Genomic DNA, 20,280 nt, shown 5'->3' on the forward strand with positions numbered 1-20,280 from the left:
GTTAGCCTCCTAAGCTAAGAAGAAAAAAAACAAACTGGCGTCTCCCAGGGCAGACTCCTCTCTACACTTCCTGCTCGACGTGCACAACAATGAAACCGATGATGGCAATAAAAATCCCTAAAATCTGAGATATAACCTGGAATCAAGTTATGACCTAGATTTTTCTCTGTGATACTAAAGCAGACGAGTTTTGATTACAGCAGCACAAGTTTAAGGTGAGGATCTCGCCGCCTGGCTGCCAGCTGATTGGTTGGAAAAACCCAACATATCTGCACATAGTCACGGATTTCCTTCCATATGGTCCAACCATCTGCCTCAGTCAACAGCATCTATAAAAGCAATGTAAACGAACGACTCTATTATTAGGCTAATATGCATAAAAACAAGACAGAGGGTGCAGCTTTGGTCATTTCTTCCTCTTTTATTCCACAAATCTTGTTGAAACTTCCAGAAAACGTTTGTAAAAGACACTTTGTTGCAAAGCAGAATTTGCTGGGTCATGTGACAGACAGAGATGGGCAGTAACGCGTTACTTGTAAAGCGTTACTGTAATCCGATTACTTTTTTCAAGTAACGAGTAAAGTAAGGGATTACTATTGCAAAAACAGTAATTAGATTACCGTTACTTTACTGTAGGAACGCTGCGTTACTAAAACCGTGATTTTTTTACGAGAATGTCTCATGACAGTGACGTAAGCGAGTGCGACGTTCGTGACAACAGCTGTGTGCAGATCAACAATGGATCATATATCGAGTGCAGAGAGAGTATGAGCGTGCAGCGTTTAAAGCGTGGAAGTACTGACCTTACTTTGAGTTTGATTCCATAAAAAGTGACAAAAACATTAGTGTCCGTTGTGCGTGGGAAGAAAACTTCTTTTTACAGCGAAAAAACCCCTAAACTTCCAAACAAGCACCGAGTAGCTACGACGTAATGGGAAACTCACAGAGAAACTCGCGGATTCTTCCACTGACCGCGGCACACCTGCACCAGGGTAACCCTCCGCCTACCCCACTCCTGCTTTACAGGTGAAAATAGAGCAACAGGACCGCTAGTCTTTGACTTTATTTATTTTCTGCTGTGTTTTACTTTCATCTATTTGAAAGACTGAGTGTAAACACAAAAAAATATATTTTATGTGCTGGAATGTGCAGAAAATAGGTTTAAATGTTAAACTAATTTCTTCCAGTCAGTGAATGTTGCAGATAATTAAATGTTTGCTTGATGCATAAAGTTAAAAGATTAAAACTAATAAAACAAGTTTTAAAAAGAGACTTTTCCATTTGATCACATTTTGTATGATGATTATGCAGAAAAAGTAGAATTGGGCTGAAAGATCTATCACTTTATCACCTATTCAGGTTGTAAATCGTGTTTTTAAAAAGTAACTAAGTAACTAAGTAACTAAGTAATTAATTACTTTTGAAAATAAGTAATCAGTAAAGTAACAGATTACTTTTTTGAGGAAGTAATCAGTAATTAGTTACTGATTACTTTTTTCAAGTAACTTGACCAACACTGGTGACAGATAACTATACGGTTTACGGTCATTGTCAGTCGGATACTTGGGAGAGACTTCCTTTTCTCTTCTCTGAGGTGGCGGCAGCAGCATCAGAGGAAACGCTGTGCAGAACAGCAGCTCCTTGAGATGCGGAGAGGATCGATCTCTGTTAATGTCATATGGCACAGCACCCAGAGGCAGCCGCGTGGTACTGATGACAGTGTAAAGCCTTGCCTTTGGCGGCTACATGCTCGGTGCTGCCGAGCTGTGATTTGAAGTTCACATGTAAAGGCTGGCAGACAGACAGCTCTCAGTCAGGCAGTCAGTCAGTCTTTCCACAGGGATGACAATACAGCTGTTAAAAGCATACAATAGCTCCTAATCTCCAACACGTTCACGGGGATCTCGGTGTTCTGCAGGACTGATGGACAAAGGACTGACAGAAACACACACACACTTCTCAGAAATGTAATTGGCTTCTGCAGAAAAGTGCGCGCCAAGTTTTGCAGAACAACAACTTATAAGGGGAACACAGCACGTCCTGCAGAACGCCATCTCTAAAAATAAAGGTAAATAACAGCTTGTATTACCTAAAAACATTTCAATCACACATCGCCGTGTAAGCATCCTGTTATTTAAGAAAAAAAATCATCATTACTCACTTAATCATTCTGCAAACAGAACAATGAGTCAGCAAAACTCCTCCAGAACAAACTCGCACCCAACACAACATTTATCAATAGGCTTCATATTAAAGTAAAACCACTGTGTCGATACAAAAACAAAGGCCCGGTGGCTAAATGATGATTTGCAATGATAAATGGTCTCAGACATCCACACTGACCTATATTCTCCGTCCTGAAAAAATAGGCCAGAACCCAAATTAAGGGCCAGCAGGGGCGACTCCACGGATGTAAACGCCATCGTCTTCAGAGTAATTGTGGGGTGTTAGGCAACGTCGGAGCAGCCTTGGGTGGAGAGACGTAGCCTGAGGGCAAAGCTGCTGGCATGTAAATAGTGAGAATAGAAGCTGAGATGACAGCACAGACAGTTTTATTTGGCATTAGACACTAAATTAAGGTCTAAAGGACAACAGCCTGGATGTCAGGATACCAGCGCTCGCATCACGTCAGTAAGTAGGCTGATTTCCTTAATTGCCGGGGGAAACGTTTCTGTCTTTTACATCACTTTACGTCGCTCTATGTGGCATCAGCCCAGTGAGATTTGTGGTCGTTTCCCCAGTTTTCCTGTCTTTTTTTTTTTACAAAAACTGGGAATCTTTCACAAACAGGACGACCTGAGAAGCAGAGAGCGGTCTGCTTTTTTGTCTTTAAATCACACAAAGTGGTGTACCGTTTAACACGGTTGGTAACCATATTACTCGCCTTGTTCCCGCTGCACACGATACAGGAAGCGGGCCAATTCATGCAGTCATGAAACGTGACTCAACCCCTAATCCTTTTAAAACGCCGTCACCGCGGCGCTCTACATGACAGGCGCAGAAGTCCACGTATTTCCCAGCACAACTTTTTTTCCTTAATGAATCTAATTTGCAGACCAGGTCAGATTCAAACTCTGCAACATTAACACAGGGTCTGTGCTAATCCTGTTCATCGGTGGGCTAAAGTAGGCCACGCTGGTATTACACGCATACGAACCAGCCAATCATTATTCTTTCAGTCTGAATAATTGGTTGTGTGTGTTTGTACCATCTGCTGCTCTGCACATACACACTCCTGCCCATCAGCTGAGTTTAGCAGCAGGAAACAAGCCACCGACACATCTTAAGCAGCAAGTGGAGGTAATGTCGTGAAACTCTTCTGCTTTCATCAAATTCATTTTAAATTATTGATCCATCCCTGCGTTCTCCCACTTTTCTTCTCCCCTCCTGTGGAAGGGGAGAAAGTCTAAAAATAGCCAGTGAGCGTCGGTGCCTAGAAGTCTTTCCATGTTCTCCCAGTCTGGCAGCGTGAGTGAATTCAGATGAGCCTCCTGCAGCTCCCACAGCCGCCGCGTCTCATCTCATGCACAGCCTCGCACATCCGTACCGATGTGCATACGCGTGCACGGCCTATACATTTAAAACACGTACCTGCTATCACGCTTTCTCACACACACAAAGAACTGTTCGCCCTCGAGTTCGAGTGCTGTGTCAGTCCGTCGGAGAGCTCAGCGAGCAACCCCCCCCAAACATTCCCACCTCTCCGTTTATAAACCACCGCCATCAGCATAATTCTTCCTCGCATACCTGCTTGCCACACCCTGCCTCAGTTTGCCCCAGTTCCTCACACTTTAGCCAAAAAGACTGTATGTTAAAGAAACAGCAGTTAAGATGATGCGTGGATCGGCGAAGCAGCATCACCGTGAGTCCTGGTGAAAACAAGAGACGACAGAAAGAAAAGGAAACTTTTTAATGACCGCAAAAGCAACGGTGTGATCTCACTGGAAGCTGAGAAACACACCTTTAAAACTCGTGGGCTTGAAAAATGCACCAGAGTGAACGAGCAGAGAAAAACCACAGTTTGGTGTCCACACGAGGAGGCCTCAGCGTCCTGCTGCCACACCAGCAACATCGGATTAACAAAAGCACCGAAGGGGTTATTTTTTTCAGTTTTCCTCCCATAAAAACTGAAGTGTAACATTCATAGGTCACGATCGCAGCCAAAGCCACTTACCCCAGCAAACACAGACACTTCTGGGGAGCAATTATGGGGAAAATTCAAAAAGAGCTGGAAGCAGGGCACGACATCGTGGCTGAGCGACAAATGACTCCAGAGCAAAGCAGCGCCGACCAAAACAGCCTCTGTTGTCATCTGTAACCAGAAATCTAAACACAAACGAGTTTTACCGACACGTTGCAGCTCGCTGTGTATCAGTGTTGTTGTGGAGACCTGGGATAAAAACCACGAAGCCATCCTTTCATATCCAAACTGCTTATTCTTAGTTTTTTTACTACATACGCCTCCATTTCATCCAACTTAATGATGATGCTGTAAAACAGACTCATGCACCTGTTACTGCTGCTAATATGATAAAGAACAGGGTGCAGCACAACCAGCACCAACTTCAACCTGAATAGGCTCGATAGAGTCCGAACAGCAGGAAGTCGAGGGACTCACGCCGTGCAAAACTGGGGTTTAGTGTCATAGCTGAGCATACGTGCAGGGGTCAGGGATCGAACGACTAACCCTGTGATTAGCGGACAACCCGCGTTAACACCCGAGCCGCTGCCAGCAGGAAACGGATAAAAGATAACAAAGAGTTTGAATATTCTGTGCAAAAAGAGCCAATTTACCAAAGTCACGAGGGTGAGACGAGAGAGAAAGGCTGAGAGATAAACAAAGTGTGAGACCCTAGGGTCCTCTCAGGAGTGCGAGTGGAGGAGTGTGGGCTCTCTAATGATCAATCAACACCCTCCTTGCTGCCATGGCATCTGTTAGTACTCCAATGGCCTCCCGTCTGAGTGTGAGCCCGCCGCAAACTCGACACACAGCTGGTATCCAATCAAACTTCACAACTCGCAGAGCCTGGGTCAAGGAGCAATTCTGACATTTTGTCGAATGTCAGCGTTCAACCTTTTCTAAAAGTTCGACGACACGGGAGTTTGGCTCTGTGAATACTGAAGGGTGGAAATGGGGAGGAGTGAAAGGCAAAGGAACGAAATGAACATTATAGAGCAGCTCGAGGGCGCTACAGCGGAGAGAGGCGGACCGATGACTAACAGGGGACGCCGTGAGACCTTCGCATCTCAGCGAAAAAGTTCCCCGTAGGTAGAATAAAACTAACTTTTCATAATTGGACAAAGTAAAGCCATCAGGCTGCACCTTACTTTCTTAAAAACCCTCCCAGAGTCCCCGAAAATCAGCACATTCGCAGTCCTCCTGCAGCAGATTTGAACACTGGCAGGAAGCTATGCCGAGCACTGAAACCTGTCACTTATCTCAGACAAAAGCAGACACTTGCTCAAAGGTATACAACTGACAGGCACAAACACGGCATGGAAACAAGATCACACAAAGTGCTTTCATCCATCCTCCAAGGGCAGAGGATCTCATGCTTCACACATTGAAGACGTCAGTCTATCGGCAGGTTTTTGGGGAAACAGTCGCGAATATTCATTCAGAAATTCACTGACAATTTGGAGGCCGCAGTTTTTGAACTGTGGAAACAGTGCAGACAGAAAATAGGTTGGAGTTTATCGAACAGAGAGTAAACTGGAGCCGCGTTTCAAAATAAAAGACCTCCGTGCATCGTTCAATCTTTCCTCTGTTTCATTTTTAAACAGTAAATCGTTCCCTTAATTGCAGCATGAATGTTGCTGTAAAACTGATATGCTGATCTATTAAGTTTATTGCTTTGTTAGTGGGAACAATCTGGCTGGAGGGAGCGGGCGAGGACAGGTAGCATCTGTCCCCACCTACTGCCTTGGCAGCATTAGCGTCATCTGCTAGCTTTGGCAGCATCTTGGAAGCACATCAATATGGCTTTATGTAGCCAGGGCCGCTAGTAGCTAGCATGCCAGTCACGCTCTTAGGCGACGCCTGCTCACAGCCTGAGCATCCACAGAGCAGCGAGCCAACAGAGCTAAGCGGAACTGAGCTGAGGCTGAACAGGGAGGCCAGGTCTCCGTGGACCAGGACCAGTATCTGTCATCTATCCACACATCCAAGCGTTGAGCCAAGTCCTGCGAACACTGCCATCATTGTCAGCTTTCTGTCTTCTTTTGCTAAACAGCACTTCTGTTGGGGAATGCTGAGGCTCTTTAGATTTACTGATGCATTTGTTAAGGAGACTGACAGTTGAAGCATCTTTGATTTTTGTAGGGCAGTGGACTACCCCGACGAACTACTGCTGTTACGTTGTTATCAGCATTTGCCAAAAAAAGGAAAAGAAAAACAAGCCCACCCTCGGGATTAATAACTGGGAGCCAGTCCAACAGGACATACTGGAGTTAATTATTCTAAATAACATGCTTTAAGCGCCACACTTACAAATTAGCGCCATTCTTCTTATTTACACGCAAACGTGATGTAGATTGCAGTGAGTCAGACTTTATTTTAGGGCGCAGGAAAGGTCAGGTATCGATAGCAACAAAGCCTGTGACGTTCACGGTGACTAAATGGCCGCGCTGGCCGAACATCACAGATCCTTGTAGTTATAACTGATCTCTGTGAGCACAACAGAGAAACGAGCCCAGCGCACATATTAGACTGGTCTGCTGCCAGCTGAACAACAACGTGACAAAATGTATTGACCCGTGTTGCCTTTGCATTATCTTTCACGGTGCTTAGGCACGCCAATTTTAGGCAGCTTCCTGAAACATATTTCCAGCTTAATACCCGATCAATCATCAGAGACTTGCTAAACAACAAAGTATATGTCACAGAAAGGACATTTGCCATTTTTAAGCACAAAATTGGGAGATTAATTAGCTTTTTTTAAACTGCAGTTTATCAAACTGTCTTCTTGCTCTTTATTTATTTAGCAGAAGGCTACACAATATTCAAACAATTAAAAATAACAAATGGGCCTACACTACACCCCCTTCCTTGAGGGGCCACTTTTTAAACCCACATTGGCAACCACAGGTAGGCATGGGAGGCTTTACGCATAATAGCTAATGAAACATTGTTTGTGTGGAGCCTGCAAGCCCAACAGCGGGCATGATCAAACAGTATGTGCAGTTTTTTTGGCCTTTCTGAGTCAATATGTTAGGTTTGGATTCATTCAGTTCAGTTTTAATTTTCCCGAAACAAATCACAACAACAGTCGCCTCATGGTGCTTTATACTGTAAGGTAGATCATACAATAATACATACAGAGAAAAACCCAACAATCATATGACCCCCTATGAGCAGCACTTTGGCGACAGTGGGAACGAAAAACTCCCTTTTAACAGGAAGAAACCTCCAGCAGAGCCAGGCTCAGGGAGGGGCGGGGCCGTCTGCCATCTTTGAGATTAAGCTGTGTGGGAGGTCTCACATACTGGTAGCAAACAAGGCAAGTTGACTATTAAGTAAAGATGTCACCAGAACTTATGCTCAGGGCATCAAAAATTCTAAAAATGCAACGACATTGTTTTTCTTTGGTACCACAGACAGCATAAGCACAGAGGCAGAGCGAGTGGCGTAAAACTACAAGTGTTGTAGTCCGTCCTTACATGCAGACAGAACCACAAGAACAGGAAAAACTACAAGTGGCACAACATAAACTACAGCTGAGGAAGTCCAAGGGGTGAGGATCAATTAGCAAAAGGTAATATGCAACTAACACTACTGTGCTTTGAAATACCTCCGATCTAGCAGCGCTCATAACACACCTGCATTAATATCAGTTCAATGAATTCACCCCATGAGTCACCTCAACCAATCACAGCAGATGGCCCCGCCCCTCCCTGAGCCTGGTTCTGCTGGAGGTTTCTTCCTGTTAAAAGGGAGTTTTTCCTTCCCTCTGTCGCCAAAGTGCTGCTCATAGGGGGTCATATGATTGTTGGGTTTTTCCTCTAAGTATTATTGTAGGATCTACCTTACATTATAAAGCACCATGAGGAGACTGTTGTTGTGATTTGGTGCTGCCTAAATAAAATTGAATTGAATTAATTTAATTGAGAGTCTGTTCATTTCACAGTAATAACATCTAAAGTATTATTCTTCTAATGTCAGGTCACCATATTTATTTTTGAGGAAGCTGGCACCGCTGTTGTGAAACCAGCTTTTGTTCCATCGGCTGAAATGTTTGCAACGGCAACATTAACACTTATGCTAACACAGTTAACAGTGCGACATTAGCCGCCTACATGGCAACCATCCTAACATTTTAATCCACGTCTCATCAACATAATATAAAGTCAACACTTTAAATAAATGATCTGCCAGCATGTCAGCGTTTTACAATGTGCTTAATTTTAGGAGCTTATATTTAAGTACACGGGATGATCATTTTGTTTTGGTATTGAATGGGTAAGTATGTTCTACTGGTACTGGAACCAAGCTTCTGGTATCGTGACATCCCTACTATTAACTATAGATTACCAATACTTTAATTCTGGTGTATTGATCAAACCCACTTTATGGAAACAGGAGTCTGAATCTCGGTGTGCTTCAAACAGACGGATCGTGTGTTAAACATGACAGCTACACACAAGTCAAACGTAATTACTGGCTTTCACTAAAGCACTACATGCACCAGTAAGAACACTGTTGTTCCTAAATAAGCCCGTCCACAACATTAATGTTCAAGAAACGAAGAGCCTGCACCACAATAATGTGTTTACAGATGACAGGTGATGTCTGAGTACTTCCCCCTGAAATGTCAAACCTGCTATTATTGTTTCTGTAACGATCTCCGACCCGTGTTGTTGAAACTGCAATAGACTGATCTTTCAAAACTTAAAAGGAATAACAACAGGAAGGAAGTGAAAGTCATTATTAGCAGTCACAGAAGTTAAACATCTGATAGACGAGACTTTGTTAGATGGACTCAGATGCTGGCGAGTAAGAGTTAACGACCAGCTGACCTAATCTGGTATCCTTTGGTTTGGGTTCTCTTGGAGAGAACACTTAAACAAATCCTAATTCATGCTTACAATGAATAAACCCCACAAATGACCACATAAAACAGAAGCAGCACACGGCTTCAGTGAACTGGTTAATGGAAAAGTTGCAGGTTGGTTACTTATGTTTGTCCCATTAACACAATTCATTAAGGTTTAACCCTTTATGTGGACTGCACTGCTGATTCAGACAAAGGTTTTCTAAGTCGATGCCTTTGAGCCATCAAAGCTGTTACAGTGCTGGTTACTTATATTCACATTAGAGCTGCCACAAACGATTATTCTGATAGTCGACTAGTCCGCGATTATTTTTGCGATTAGTCGACTAATCAGATCATCATCCATTCAACGTAAAACGTACAGCTTATTGCACCAGCAGCATCTGCTCTTATATAACTATCATTAGCTTACAGCTTTAAGTGTTTCAGGTATGTGCTAACTAAAAATAAAGACAAGATGATAGTTTATTAAATTTGACTTATATATCATGTTTAACCTGAGTAGTCCGGTGTTCTCACGGCTCTAGTTAGCCTAGCCCCCGGCTAGCTATCGAGCTAGTGGCTAACAGACGTCTCCGAAAACGTCGGAGCGCTTTTGAAAATATGTGGTGTCTTGATAAACTGAGCAGATATTTGAGGTTTACACAGCTACATTCTCGCCTGAAAATATGTTAAACGTTTATTTTGTGACCCAGAAAGAATAATAAGAGTAATATTAAAACTAACTAGCTGCCGCCATTGTTGGAAACTGCGCTGGGCTGCGCTATGAATTCTGGGACAGAGCTTCTTCTTCTTCGGGGTTTAACGGCAGCTGGCATCCTTGTACATGCAGTGCTGCCATCTTCTGTTTCAGTCCGTTATTACACTCTTAAATCCTACTACTTATTCCTGCGTCTTTTGTGATCTTACAAAGCTTCAAACGATGCGTCGACTATTAAATTAGTCGTCGACGATTTTGATAGTCGACGTAATCGTGACTAGTCGACTAATCGTGGCAGCTCTAATTCACATAGGAACTAATGACATCACACAGATCTCAAATGTCAGCCTTTGTGTCGGGCAAAAATAATTAGCTACCAACTAATAAATGTTTATTCTGCACAAATGTACACTGAGGAAAGTCATCATGAGACAACTAAAGACAGGTTATGCTTTTCTTTAAGCGTGTGGGCGTTGGCTTTTTGCACAGTGCTGACTGCAGGAGGTGTGAAACACAGTTAACACAGGAAGTTTGAGGGTCGACACACTGACCAACTATCAAAAGGTCTGAGCTAATTTTACCTGCACTTTGAAACACGACTGAAAGCAACAAGAGGATGCTGCTTTTAACACTGCAGGGGTAACGCTGCCGCACATGGATCTGGTTTCAAACCTGCAGGACCAGGATGTGGTGAAAAGTGGCACAACAGTGATGCAGCATCAGCAAAACTCACACAGGCTCTTTACTCACTCAAAGGAGACTCCTCCTCAGTCGCCTGAAAGCATTTGAGTTGAAACCAAACTGCTGGAAGAGGGCGTGCACACAACAAGTGAAATCCAGCCAAGAAATCCGTCTAAAATTAAACTTGTATTCCCTAAACTGTGGAGGAGATGTGAGAACAGCACAAGGAAACTTAAACCCTCCTCCACTTCTGCAAACGCTCGCACGTTCTACATCATGTTGCTATGACAATTTAATTATAGTCCATCATGACTGCATTTTTGTTTATGTGTCTATCTGAGGCAGTTGGAAGATTATGTGTGAATGTGAAGTGGCACTCTTTGGCAAAGTACCTAATATTCGGTTGCAGGGAAAACAGCTCTAGCTTGTGGCGAGCGAGCGTGTTGGTTTCACAGCGCGGCCAGAGCCCGTTTGTTGTGAGTCACAGCATTAACTCATTCAGCTCCAGAGGAAGGAGAATCGCACATGTCAGGGCTTCTCGCATGAATGCATATAGAATATCGACGCGCCGGTAAAACAATAGACCGCCCTGACAGCTGTAACCTTTGCAAAGTGTTTTGTTTCACGCTCGCTTCACCGAAAGCCAAGTCAAAGAAAGGGAAATTGGTGAGAATCAGAGGAGAAGTGACTCATTCCTCATACGGTCGTCTGAAACTGCTGCTTTTAAAAAGAAACATAAAACAACCGCAAACACGAGTCCCGCCGGGCAGACGGGACACATTAACGTCACACCGACTTCTCCAACGGGGGCTGTTCTCATGTCGTACAAAACCTCAGCACAGTATCTACGTCTCATCGAAGCCGCGGCGTGCACACGCAGCTCCGTGGCTCCGTTCCAGAGAGCAGGGGGTCCGGATATGAGTCCAACCCCAGATCATATGGAGAGGAAGTCGGTTATTACAGAGCGTGCTAGTGGTTTATGAGTTTGGTTTTAAAATCCAATATGAGAATTTGATCCAAGGGCAACTTTCGGTCTGCTCTGGTCAGCCCGGCGGCTGCACACGTGAACCGTCCAATAGCACCTCTTTCTCGTCAGCACCGAGCAGCAGACGAAGACAGCTGGCCTAACACGCAGCTACAATACGCTTAAGTGATCGCCGACTTATGAGCAACACTGGATATGGATGTGAAGCATGGGTTACTCGGTTTCCCATATTCAGAAAAAGGTAGAAGCCGATGTTGTTCTTCAGCGGCTGCAGTCGTTTCCCAGGATAGTCCCACTGCAGGAATGTCTGACCGCTGCAGAGAGCCCAACAGTTAATGCAGCCTGCTGACCCGAGCACCGTCTTTCTCCAAACAATCCTCGTGGGGTCACGGTTGCCAGAAAAATGTCTACATTGGTGAACTCGTGCAAATCTGTCAAATAAATGAAGACTGTACGACGCTAACAGTACGACATTACAGCTGCTCCCAGTTTCACTTTTACAGCCAAACCGGGTCATGACCTCCTCTCGTCCCGAGGATCTTGACAGACTAAACTCTGAATCACATAAAACCAAAACCATAATGAGCACCCTCATTGTTCAAGTCTGGACTCATGCAGGAGTGAAGTGCCTGCTGTTACTCCAGCGTGTTTACAAACTACCCGCATCACACACGGCGTCCTTACTGCGTTACAATTACTGCTGTTACAAACTGAGAAAAAACGTCTATATCAGAAAGCAGAAGACGACTTTGTCACATGTCGGTGAAATGACCGTGAATTCTCATTTTCCAGCTAAGGTCGTCTCTTTGCGTGAGCCCACACACTTTCTCTAATTTCTTGTTCCATCGTCCCACAGTATCTGTTACTTCACAAGAGTCTGTGCGTTTGACTCTCGCAGGAGGCCTCGGGGTCGGCACGAGACGCAGGGATCCGAAGATTAGCAGACGGGACTGGAACAGTTTAAAGGTTCACTTGCAGAAAAAAGGAATCTGCAAGTGAAAGAAGACTATTGAGGAAGACCCTGAAAGCAAACTTTCACTTCCATTTATGTACTTAGTGATAGAGCTGGGGGAAACTGCACTCAGATAAAGTGCAGTATACCTGAGCTTCATTGGAGCAGTACAAATGTGCATCCTGCGTGCGTTTATTAAGTTAGGAAATCAAAAGGCATACTCGTCCTCTCAGTGGCTGGAAACCAAAACTGCTTCTTTCTTACAGAAATGAGCTTCACTGGCATTTTGGTGCAGACATGTGTTTAAACTGAATAAAGTTAGAAGTTGTCCACGAAATGCCACGTCAGGCTTTCATTAACTCAGCAGAAAGGGAACAAATAAGTAAGCAGTTCATTTATGTTGTTAAACAGGAAATTAACAGACTGATCATTTGATCACAGCTCTATGAATCACGCACAACATTAAAGTTTTATTAATAAGTTGTGCGCACACAGGCTGAAAGTTATAAATAGAAGATCACCTACCCTCATTTTCAGATGTTGGACACGCCACCTGCACAACCAGATCAAATGTTCTTTCTGGATTCTCCCTGAAAAGAACGAAACAGTGTTTACTGAGAGGTGAGGGGGGATAAAAGCAGGTGTTACATCCACAATGCGCGCTAGGACGCACAGCCGCTGGGTCACATTCCAGTGCACAGGTATGCAGGTGTACCCACTTGTGCCATCAGAGCTTTGGATTGAAAGAAAGACGGGCTCTTTGATCTCTAACGTTATCGAGCTCAGGTCACGGCTCGTTCACGGCACCGAGCGACCGGTGTCCGCCTGCTCGGCTAGCGGAGCTGCTAATTGGTGGTCAGCTAGCAGACACGCCGACAGACTGACCCAAATGCTGAGCAGCCAGCTGGCCTCGCTGTTAAAGCCACTGCTGGAGATGATGGCTCAAATTACGCCAGACATTCCTTCGCATTTACGCACGCAGCTCCCGTTTAGCGTTATTGAAGCACGCGTTAGCCTTTAGCATAGAAACGACAGCGCAGAGGGCAAACACTCGGAGGCTCTTACTTTATCCTGCTGTCCATGGTTTGGTTACAACATCGCGGCAGCTCCGTGCTGTCGGGGGGCTTTGCTCTCAGGGCTGTCCGACAGTATTTCCACCTCCTTCTTTCAGCCTCAGCCCGTCTCTGCTTCGCGTTTATCGGACACTGCTCGGAAGGTGCCGCGTCCGCATGCCTGGAGGTGCGATATCGTGGCAGTCGGTGCCGTCTTTCCTGCCGCTTATGTGGCCTAAATCCACGATTCAGCGCCGCCGCGGCTATTTCCCACAACAAACACCATCCAGGAAGTGCTGTCAAAGATTTGGTGACGTCAGCGCGTCCGACGAGCACCTTGGCTGCTGCAGTGAGCGGCTGCTGCTCGTCTGCCTGCCGGCGGCTCCCCGCGCTTACGCTGAGTAACAAGCGCGATGTGTGATTCACGGTTTTGGTATTTTTTCATTATTATTATTATTTTAAACGGCTTTCCCCACGAGACTGTGTTATTAGTTCAATAGCTGTGGCAGCAGTAGCTTCAGCCGCGGCTCCCAAAGTGCGGCCCTAGGAGCCGCTGAGGGGGCTAAAAGTAGAAAAACAACTGATTTTGTCCAACAAACACGGACATAAGCTACAAATAGTCTCTGTTTTATTTCTAACTAAATGTGCTTAAAGATTTTTAAAAAGTCTTCAGTACCTTAAGATAATAAAAACAGTGAAATAGAGTCCAAGTTAAACACACACACGGTTAATAAATGTAAGGCTGAGAGAATAAAAAAGTCTGTTTTAAACTGACCTCAGGTCAGCGGGCAGCTTACTTCAAGACCAGGACCACCTGAAAGTAGCCTCAGCACGGAGGTGTGACTCTGAGAACAGTTCAAATCTGCACCTGATGACCTGAGATGACTCATCGAGTTATAAACTGTGAGTCAGAGATACTGCAGGGCCAGACTATTGAGAGCTTTGTGAATTAGGATTAATTCATAAATTCTGTGTTGAACTGGGAGCCAGTGGAGTGCGTTCAGTACTCGGATAATATGTTAACATTTCCACTTTTGTTTAAGGACTCAAATTGAGCGTTAACACAGTCAAACCTGCTCGATGTGAATGCACGAGCCAGATTCTCTGAATCAATTTGAGATAAGAAGAGACAGAGATGAGACAGAGAGAAATATTTCCTCAGAGAGGAAATATAACAAATATTTCTGTCTTGTTTCTGTTCAAGAAAACTTTCTAGATCTCCAACAGTGAATGTCATCAGTGCTTATTAGTTTGTGAACAAGTGTTAGATCATCAGTGGGAAGCAACAAGTGCAACGTGGTGGAATACATCATGATTCGTTACGACAGAACTGAGCAGGAACATGAGACGGTTAAAGAGTAATGGACCAAGAACTGATCCCTGTGTTGTTATGTGTGCATATCTAAAGCTACTAACTGAAGCAGTAGCTGCAGGTGTTTTGGTTCTCGAAATGTGCGCTGCTGCTGAGCTGGGACTATTCAGCATATTTACTATATTTGTAGACAAGAGTGACTTAAACCAAAACGACTCACCCAAAACCACAAAAGCCAAAAATGCTGAAACAGTCAGGAGAGCTGAGAAGACGATTCTCTGTGGGTTTGTTACATACGATAAACCTGTTTCACATCATGCATACAGTGACTGGATGCATTGTTACTGTATTATTATCACACCGTGCACTGATAAACTGTGTGCTGTGTTCATAACACCGGAAATGCTGTATGTTAGTCCAGCACAAGAATCACATGGTTCTCTAAGCTTATAATGAAGCTGCCATTTGTTGTCTGCTGTGTGACAGGATGCATACAGGACGCACAGACGGCAGCCTGTGGGTTTGGGCTCGACAGAAGCAACGTGACAATGATAACATCTTAATCTGTGCTAATGGCTCCTAAAGATCCGAACAGACTCTGAACCCTACAGCTCACTTACTGTTGGGTTCAGTCTAATCCTGCGACCCTGTCAGGAATAATTAATAGTTAAAAATGTAAAAACTAATGTTATCAGCACCATCTGCACTGCAGGCTTGTAACTTCCTACAACAACTACATCAGCAAGCATACCTTCAGCTCTCTTTACTAGGGCTGCCACAAACGATTATTTTGATAGTCGACTAGTCACCGATAATTTTTGCGATTAGTTGACTAATCAGATCATCATCCATTGGACATAAAACTTACAGCTTATTACACCAGCAGCATCTGCTCTTATATAACTATCATTAGCTTACAGCTTTAAGTGTTTAAGGTATGTGCTAACTAAAAATAAAGACAAGATGATAGTTTATCATCAGTGAGAACACCGGGAGTCCGGTGTTCTCACGGCTCTAGTGAGCCTAGCCCCCGGCTAGCTATCGAGCTAGTGGCTAACAGACGTCTCCGAAAACGTCGGAGCGCTTTTGAAAATATGTGGCGTCTTGATAAACTGAGCAGATATTTGAGGTTTACACAGCTACATTCTCGCCCGAAAACATGTAAAACGTTTATTTTGTGACCCAGAAAGAATAATAAGAGTAATATTAAAACTAACCAGCCGCCGCCATTGTTGGAAACTGAGCTGGGCCGCGCTATGAATTCTGGGACACAGCTTCTTCTTCTTCGGGGTTTAACGGCAGCTGGCATCCTTGTACATGCAGTGCTGCCATCTTCTGTTTCAGTCCATTATTACACTCTTAAATCCTACTACTTATTCCTGCGTCTTTTGGGATCTTACAAAGCTTCAAACGACGCGTCGACTATTAAATCAGTCGTCGACGATTTTGATAGTCGATGTAATCATGACTAGTCGACTAATCGTGGCAGCCCTACTCTTTACCATTTTTATCAAACCCCTACGACAGTCTGCTAATTCTCATCATACCTTCCTGCACGCAGGTCCATGTGTCCACCTCTGGAAATGCAAAAACTGCATCTTTTGAGTCTGCTGTGGAGCAGACGTATGGATTTATGGTTTATGGTCATCAAAATGTCTAAATTAGCCATCACATTGCATCAGCGATCTCTTACTTCAGGGTTTATTTCACTATTTCTTGCCAGGAGCTCTCTGTTGGTAAACCTACCGACTCTAACATGAGCACAGACACCTACGCACATGTATGTTTACAGTTAACACTGGAGCCCCGATTATTAACAGGTGACTCTTACTCAGCGTGTAAATGAATCCTTGGCTCATTAAATCCACATCCACACAGTTTTTTCTTATCTGGGTCTGTGCAGCATCACAGTGGAGTTTAACTAAAATAATTAATATGTGACCAACTTTCAGGTTTAATATGTTTTAATATGTTTTCACACAAGGTTTGCATTCACTTTAATTACAGCCTGTGGTGATGGGCTGTGTGGTAGGCAGAAAGGTGGACCCAAGAGCAGGACTCAAAACCGGGAGGTTAAACTCAAAACGCAGTTTTATTGCTAGAAAAAGATCCTCAAAATCAAACTCACAAAACTAAAACTCTGAAGATGGGAACTAAGGAGCGAAACTGAGAGACTAACAGGCAACAAACACACAGCATGCGGCGGGTCGGACACATTAACGATGCCACAGAGAGCAAAGGCAAACACAGGGCTTATAAACACAGTGGCGTAATCAGGGAACAGGAAACAGGACGGAGACACAGCTGGGACAAATTAGGGCTAACAAGACGTGGAAGTAAAGCTGACACTGACATAGGACATGGCCCTTCAAAGTAAAACAGGAAACCAGAAACAATTTACAAAGACTTGACACTGAGAGACAGACAAAGGCTATAACAGAGGGAACCAGTGAAGACGGCGATTTAATACTTGGACAAAAATCCTTTGCAGTCAACGAGTGCTGAAGTCCCACAGACATAGACATCACTTCCTCCCTTGAGATGCTCTGCCAGGCCTTTACTGCAGCCAGTTTGTGTTGCTGCTTGTTTGTGTGTCTCTCTGCATTCAGTTTTGTGTGTCTGTAAAGCTCTCCATCATCCAGGTCATTGGAGTCTAAGGGAGCATCTGGACTTCTTTGGGTTTCTAGAAGTTGAGTTTTCAAGATGCTTTTCTTTCCAAGCTCCTTGGATTCAGTTTTGAATAGAATCCTTTATTGGGCTGAGATCAGGTGACTCGACTTGGACACTGAAGGTTATCTTTGCTTGAGAATGTCTCGGGTTGCTTTTGCAGTGTGTTTTGGATCCATCTGCACTGAGACGTGGAGTCCAGTCAGTTTTGCAGCATTTGTCTGAATCTCAGCAGAGAGTACAAAGCTTTGCATGTCACAATTCATCCTGTTACTTCTATCATTAATAAACACATCAGAGCACAAACTGTTTCCCTCCTTCCCCATATTTCTCCTGCTGTTGTGGTTCAGGTTAACATTTGTTTCAATGGAAAAATGAAGAATAAAGAAAAGAATCGGAGCAGTTATGTGCCGTTCTTGGGTCTAACTATTGGTTTGAGCCTTATTTTTTTTACTTGCTGTATTTCTATTTCTGAAGGCATCTCGATTGTAGACCTTGACAGTGTTACCTCCAGAGTCTTCCTGACTTGGTTAGATGTAAAAAACTTCTTAACTATAGAAATAATTCTGTTCTCCAGTCCCGTAGTTGTCTTCTGTGGTCTTTCTGGCCCTTCGGTGTGTCGATTAGGCTGCTCATGAGGTGAGTTTCTTTTGTGTTTGTTGCTGTTGGTGGTTTTTCTTCTTCCTGATGAGCGCCTTTATCTGTCGCCCTGTTTCCTTGGGTCTAATACGTAAGATTACAATGAAAAAATCTACTTCAGATATTACGTCTGCCTCACATGAATGTGTCAGTCATTTCTCCAGTTTGATGGATTATGTGTTTTTTAAATCAATGCATCATACGCGCTGGATTCTAGCGGCAGAGAACACACGAGGACTTCTTCCGTGTTGGAGGAGGTGCTGGAAAAAGGCTTTGCCTGACGCTCTGTGGTAGCGGTGAAGTAAAAACCGTTGTTTGTATGATTGATCTGTGTGATGAACATCAAAGAGTGGTGTTTGCGCCTCCCACAACTCCACTGAAGTGTTTGTTGGTATGCAGCAGGTGCAGCGTGGGGTTTGGTGTTATTGTGGAGAAGAGGCTGCGATGACTGGACTTTCAACTGCATAATTACAGAGTGTCACAAGTATGTGCAACAGAATAATCAGTGTTGGGGAGTAACGGAATACATGTACCGCCGTTACGTATTTAAAATACAAAATATGAGTAACTGTATTCCGTTACAGTTACCGTTTAAAAAGGTGGTATTTAGAATACAGTTACTTTGTTGAAATAAATGGATTACACGGCGGTACTTCCCTGTTTCATATTGTGGCGGGTCAGGACTGTTTGGGTTTTGTTTGACAGCTACGTTCTGTTGTTCCAGGCAGCGTTACGGTTACCATGGTTACAGGGTGACGCTCTCTCTGCGTGTTTCCTGGGTGAGAGAGGGCTTTTTGTTGTTGTTGTGCTAAGCTAACAGGCAGAATGCTACAGGTATAGCTCTAAAGAATGTAGCATCATGGGCAGTGTAGTCCGTGCTGCAGGGAGAATGGACTGCCATACCCGTTATGTGTCTGTGAGCGAGGGAGGGAGAAAAAGGAAAAGTACAGCTGTCATCGAGCAGAAACGGGAGCTGGAAGCATGTAAATATAATAATAACCACTGCAGCCAAGAAGAGAGCCTGACGAGCCCAGCTGTAAGTAAGCTATTAAGACTCGACTGTACACCGTGTTCGTGTTTTCCTCTGAAACAATAAGTTCTGTTGGAGCAGCCTTTCAACGCCTCTCTCTGTCTCTGCTAGCAAAGTTGACCCAGACAACAAAGTAAAGCTAGTTTTCAGCTACGAGCCGACACAGAACCCACCGTATTAGCCAGAGGTCCCTTTACTACGGTTCGGAGCCGCGGACCTTCAGTAACAGTAATAAATCACAGCAATAGTACATTCATGTAGTTGTAAACAGCATGATAATATATTAAGTAATCCAAAGTATTCAGAATACGTTACTCTCATTGAGTCACGTAACGGAATATGTTACAGAATACATTTTGGGGCATGTAATCTGTAATCTGTAATGGAATACATTTTAAAAGTAACCTTCCCAACACTGAGAATAATATCAATGTCTCAGTGCACAATGATGTTACTGTTAAACTAGTATCAAGCTACTGAAAATGTCCTCAAAGTGCCACAGTAATATAAGCGAACCGTGTGGAGTCCCTATCCTTTTATATGACCACCATAATCTTCTCCAGAACTCTATATTAAAACAATGCTTGTGAAAGAGATGAGTCATTGTCCTCTTAAAGGGAAATGCTTCTGTAATAGCACACGAGCACTATTTTCCTTCTAATGGGACAGGGTTTGTTCGCTGCTGTAAACCTCGTGAGCTGAAGCTAATTCACTTGTAATATCTCAAACAAAGCGAGCCCTCACACTCGATCACTTACTTGTCAAAGGAGCAGCTCTTGGCACTTGATGACACAGTAAATTCAGAACTCGATGCTACTATCTAAAATCTTGAGACACGTTTAAGCCGTATTTGTCTGATGGTAACCTGGAACCAGCGGCTTAGATACACCTTCTTCTCTCCCCACGAGAGTGTGACGGGATCAGAGGCAGATATCCTCAGGCTGACTGGAAGGTAATTAAATGGCAGCAGCCTGGGCCATGCTGTTTCAGGCATCCGTATGAAATGATCGTGGAAATGGAAATGTTGCCATAACATTGTGATTTTTTTAAAAAATGCAGAAATTTGTGAACAATAAAACAATAAATGCCCAGATAATATTCATTTAAGAGTTCCTGCTACTGAAAAAAGGACCACACACAGTTTCTCTGTCCTTCAGCGATCCCAGTAATCTGTCACAGAACGTCTTCAAACATGTTTTATCTACCTGAGGA

The 20,280-nt window shown here is 43.9% G+C and overlaps 1 protein-coding gene across 2 annotated transcripts in view; it reads right to left on the bottom strand.

The window, feature by feature from the left end:
* Nucleotides 1-13,713, bottom strand: part of dennd1b (DENN/MADD domain containing 1B) — a 103,345-nt gene extending 89,632 nt beyond the window's left edge. For both annotated transcript variants that reach the window (XM_087830461.1, XM_087830460.1), the window contains exons 1-2: nt 13,434-13,713; nt 12,894-12,958 (exon numbers count right to left, since the gene is read on the bottom strand). In XM_087830461.1, the coding sequence (XP_087686587.1) occupies nt 12,894-12,958; nt 13,434-13,450 (82 nt within the window). In that variant the 5' untranslated portion in view covers nt 13,451-13,713. The remainder of the gene's footprint in view (nt 1-12,893; nt 12,959-13,433) is intronic.
* Nucleotides 13,714-20,280: the final 6,567 nt, after the last annotated feature.

Source organism: Neolamprologus brichardi, chromosome 17, assembly GCF_056152115.1.
Source record: "Neolamprologus brichardi isolate AB-2024 chromosome 17, ASM5615211v1, whole genome shotgun sequence".
In the NCBI taxonomy this organism is placed as follows: Eukaryota; Metazoa; Chordata; class Actinopteri; order Cichliformes; family Cichlidae; genus Neolamprologus; species Neolamprologus brichardi.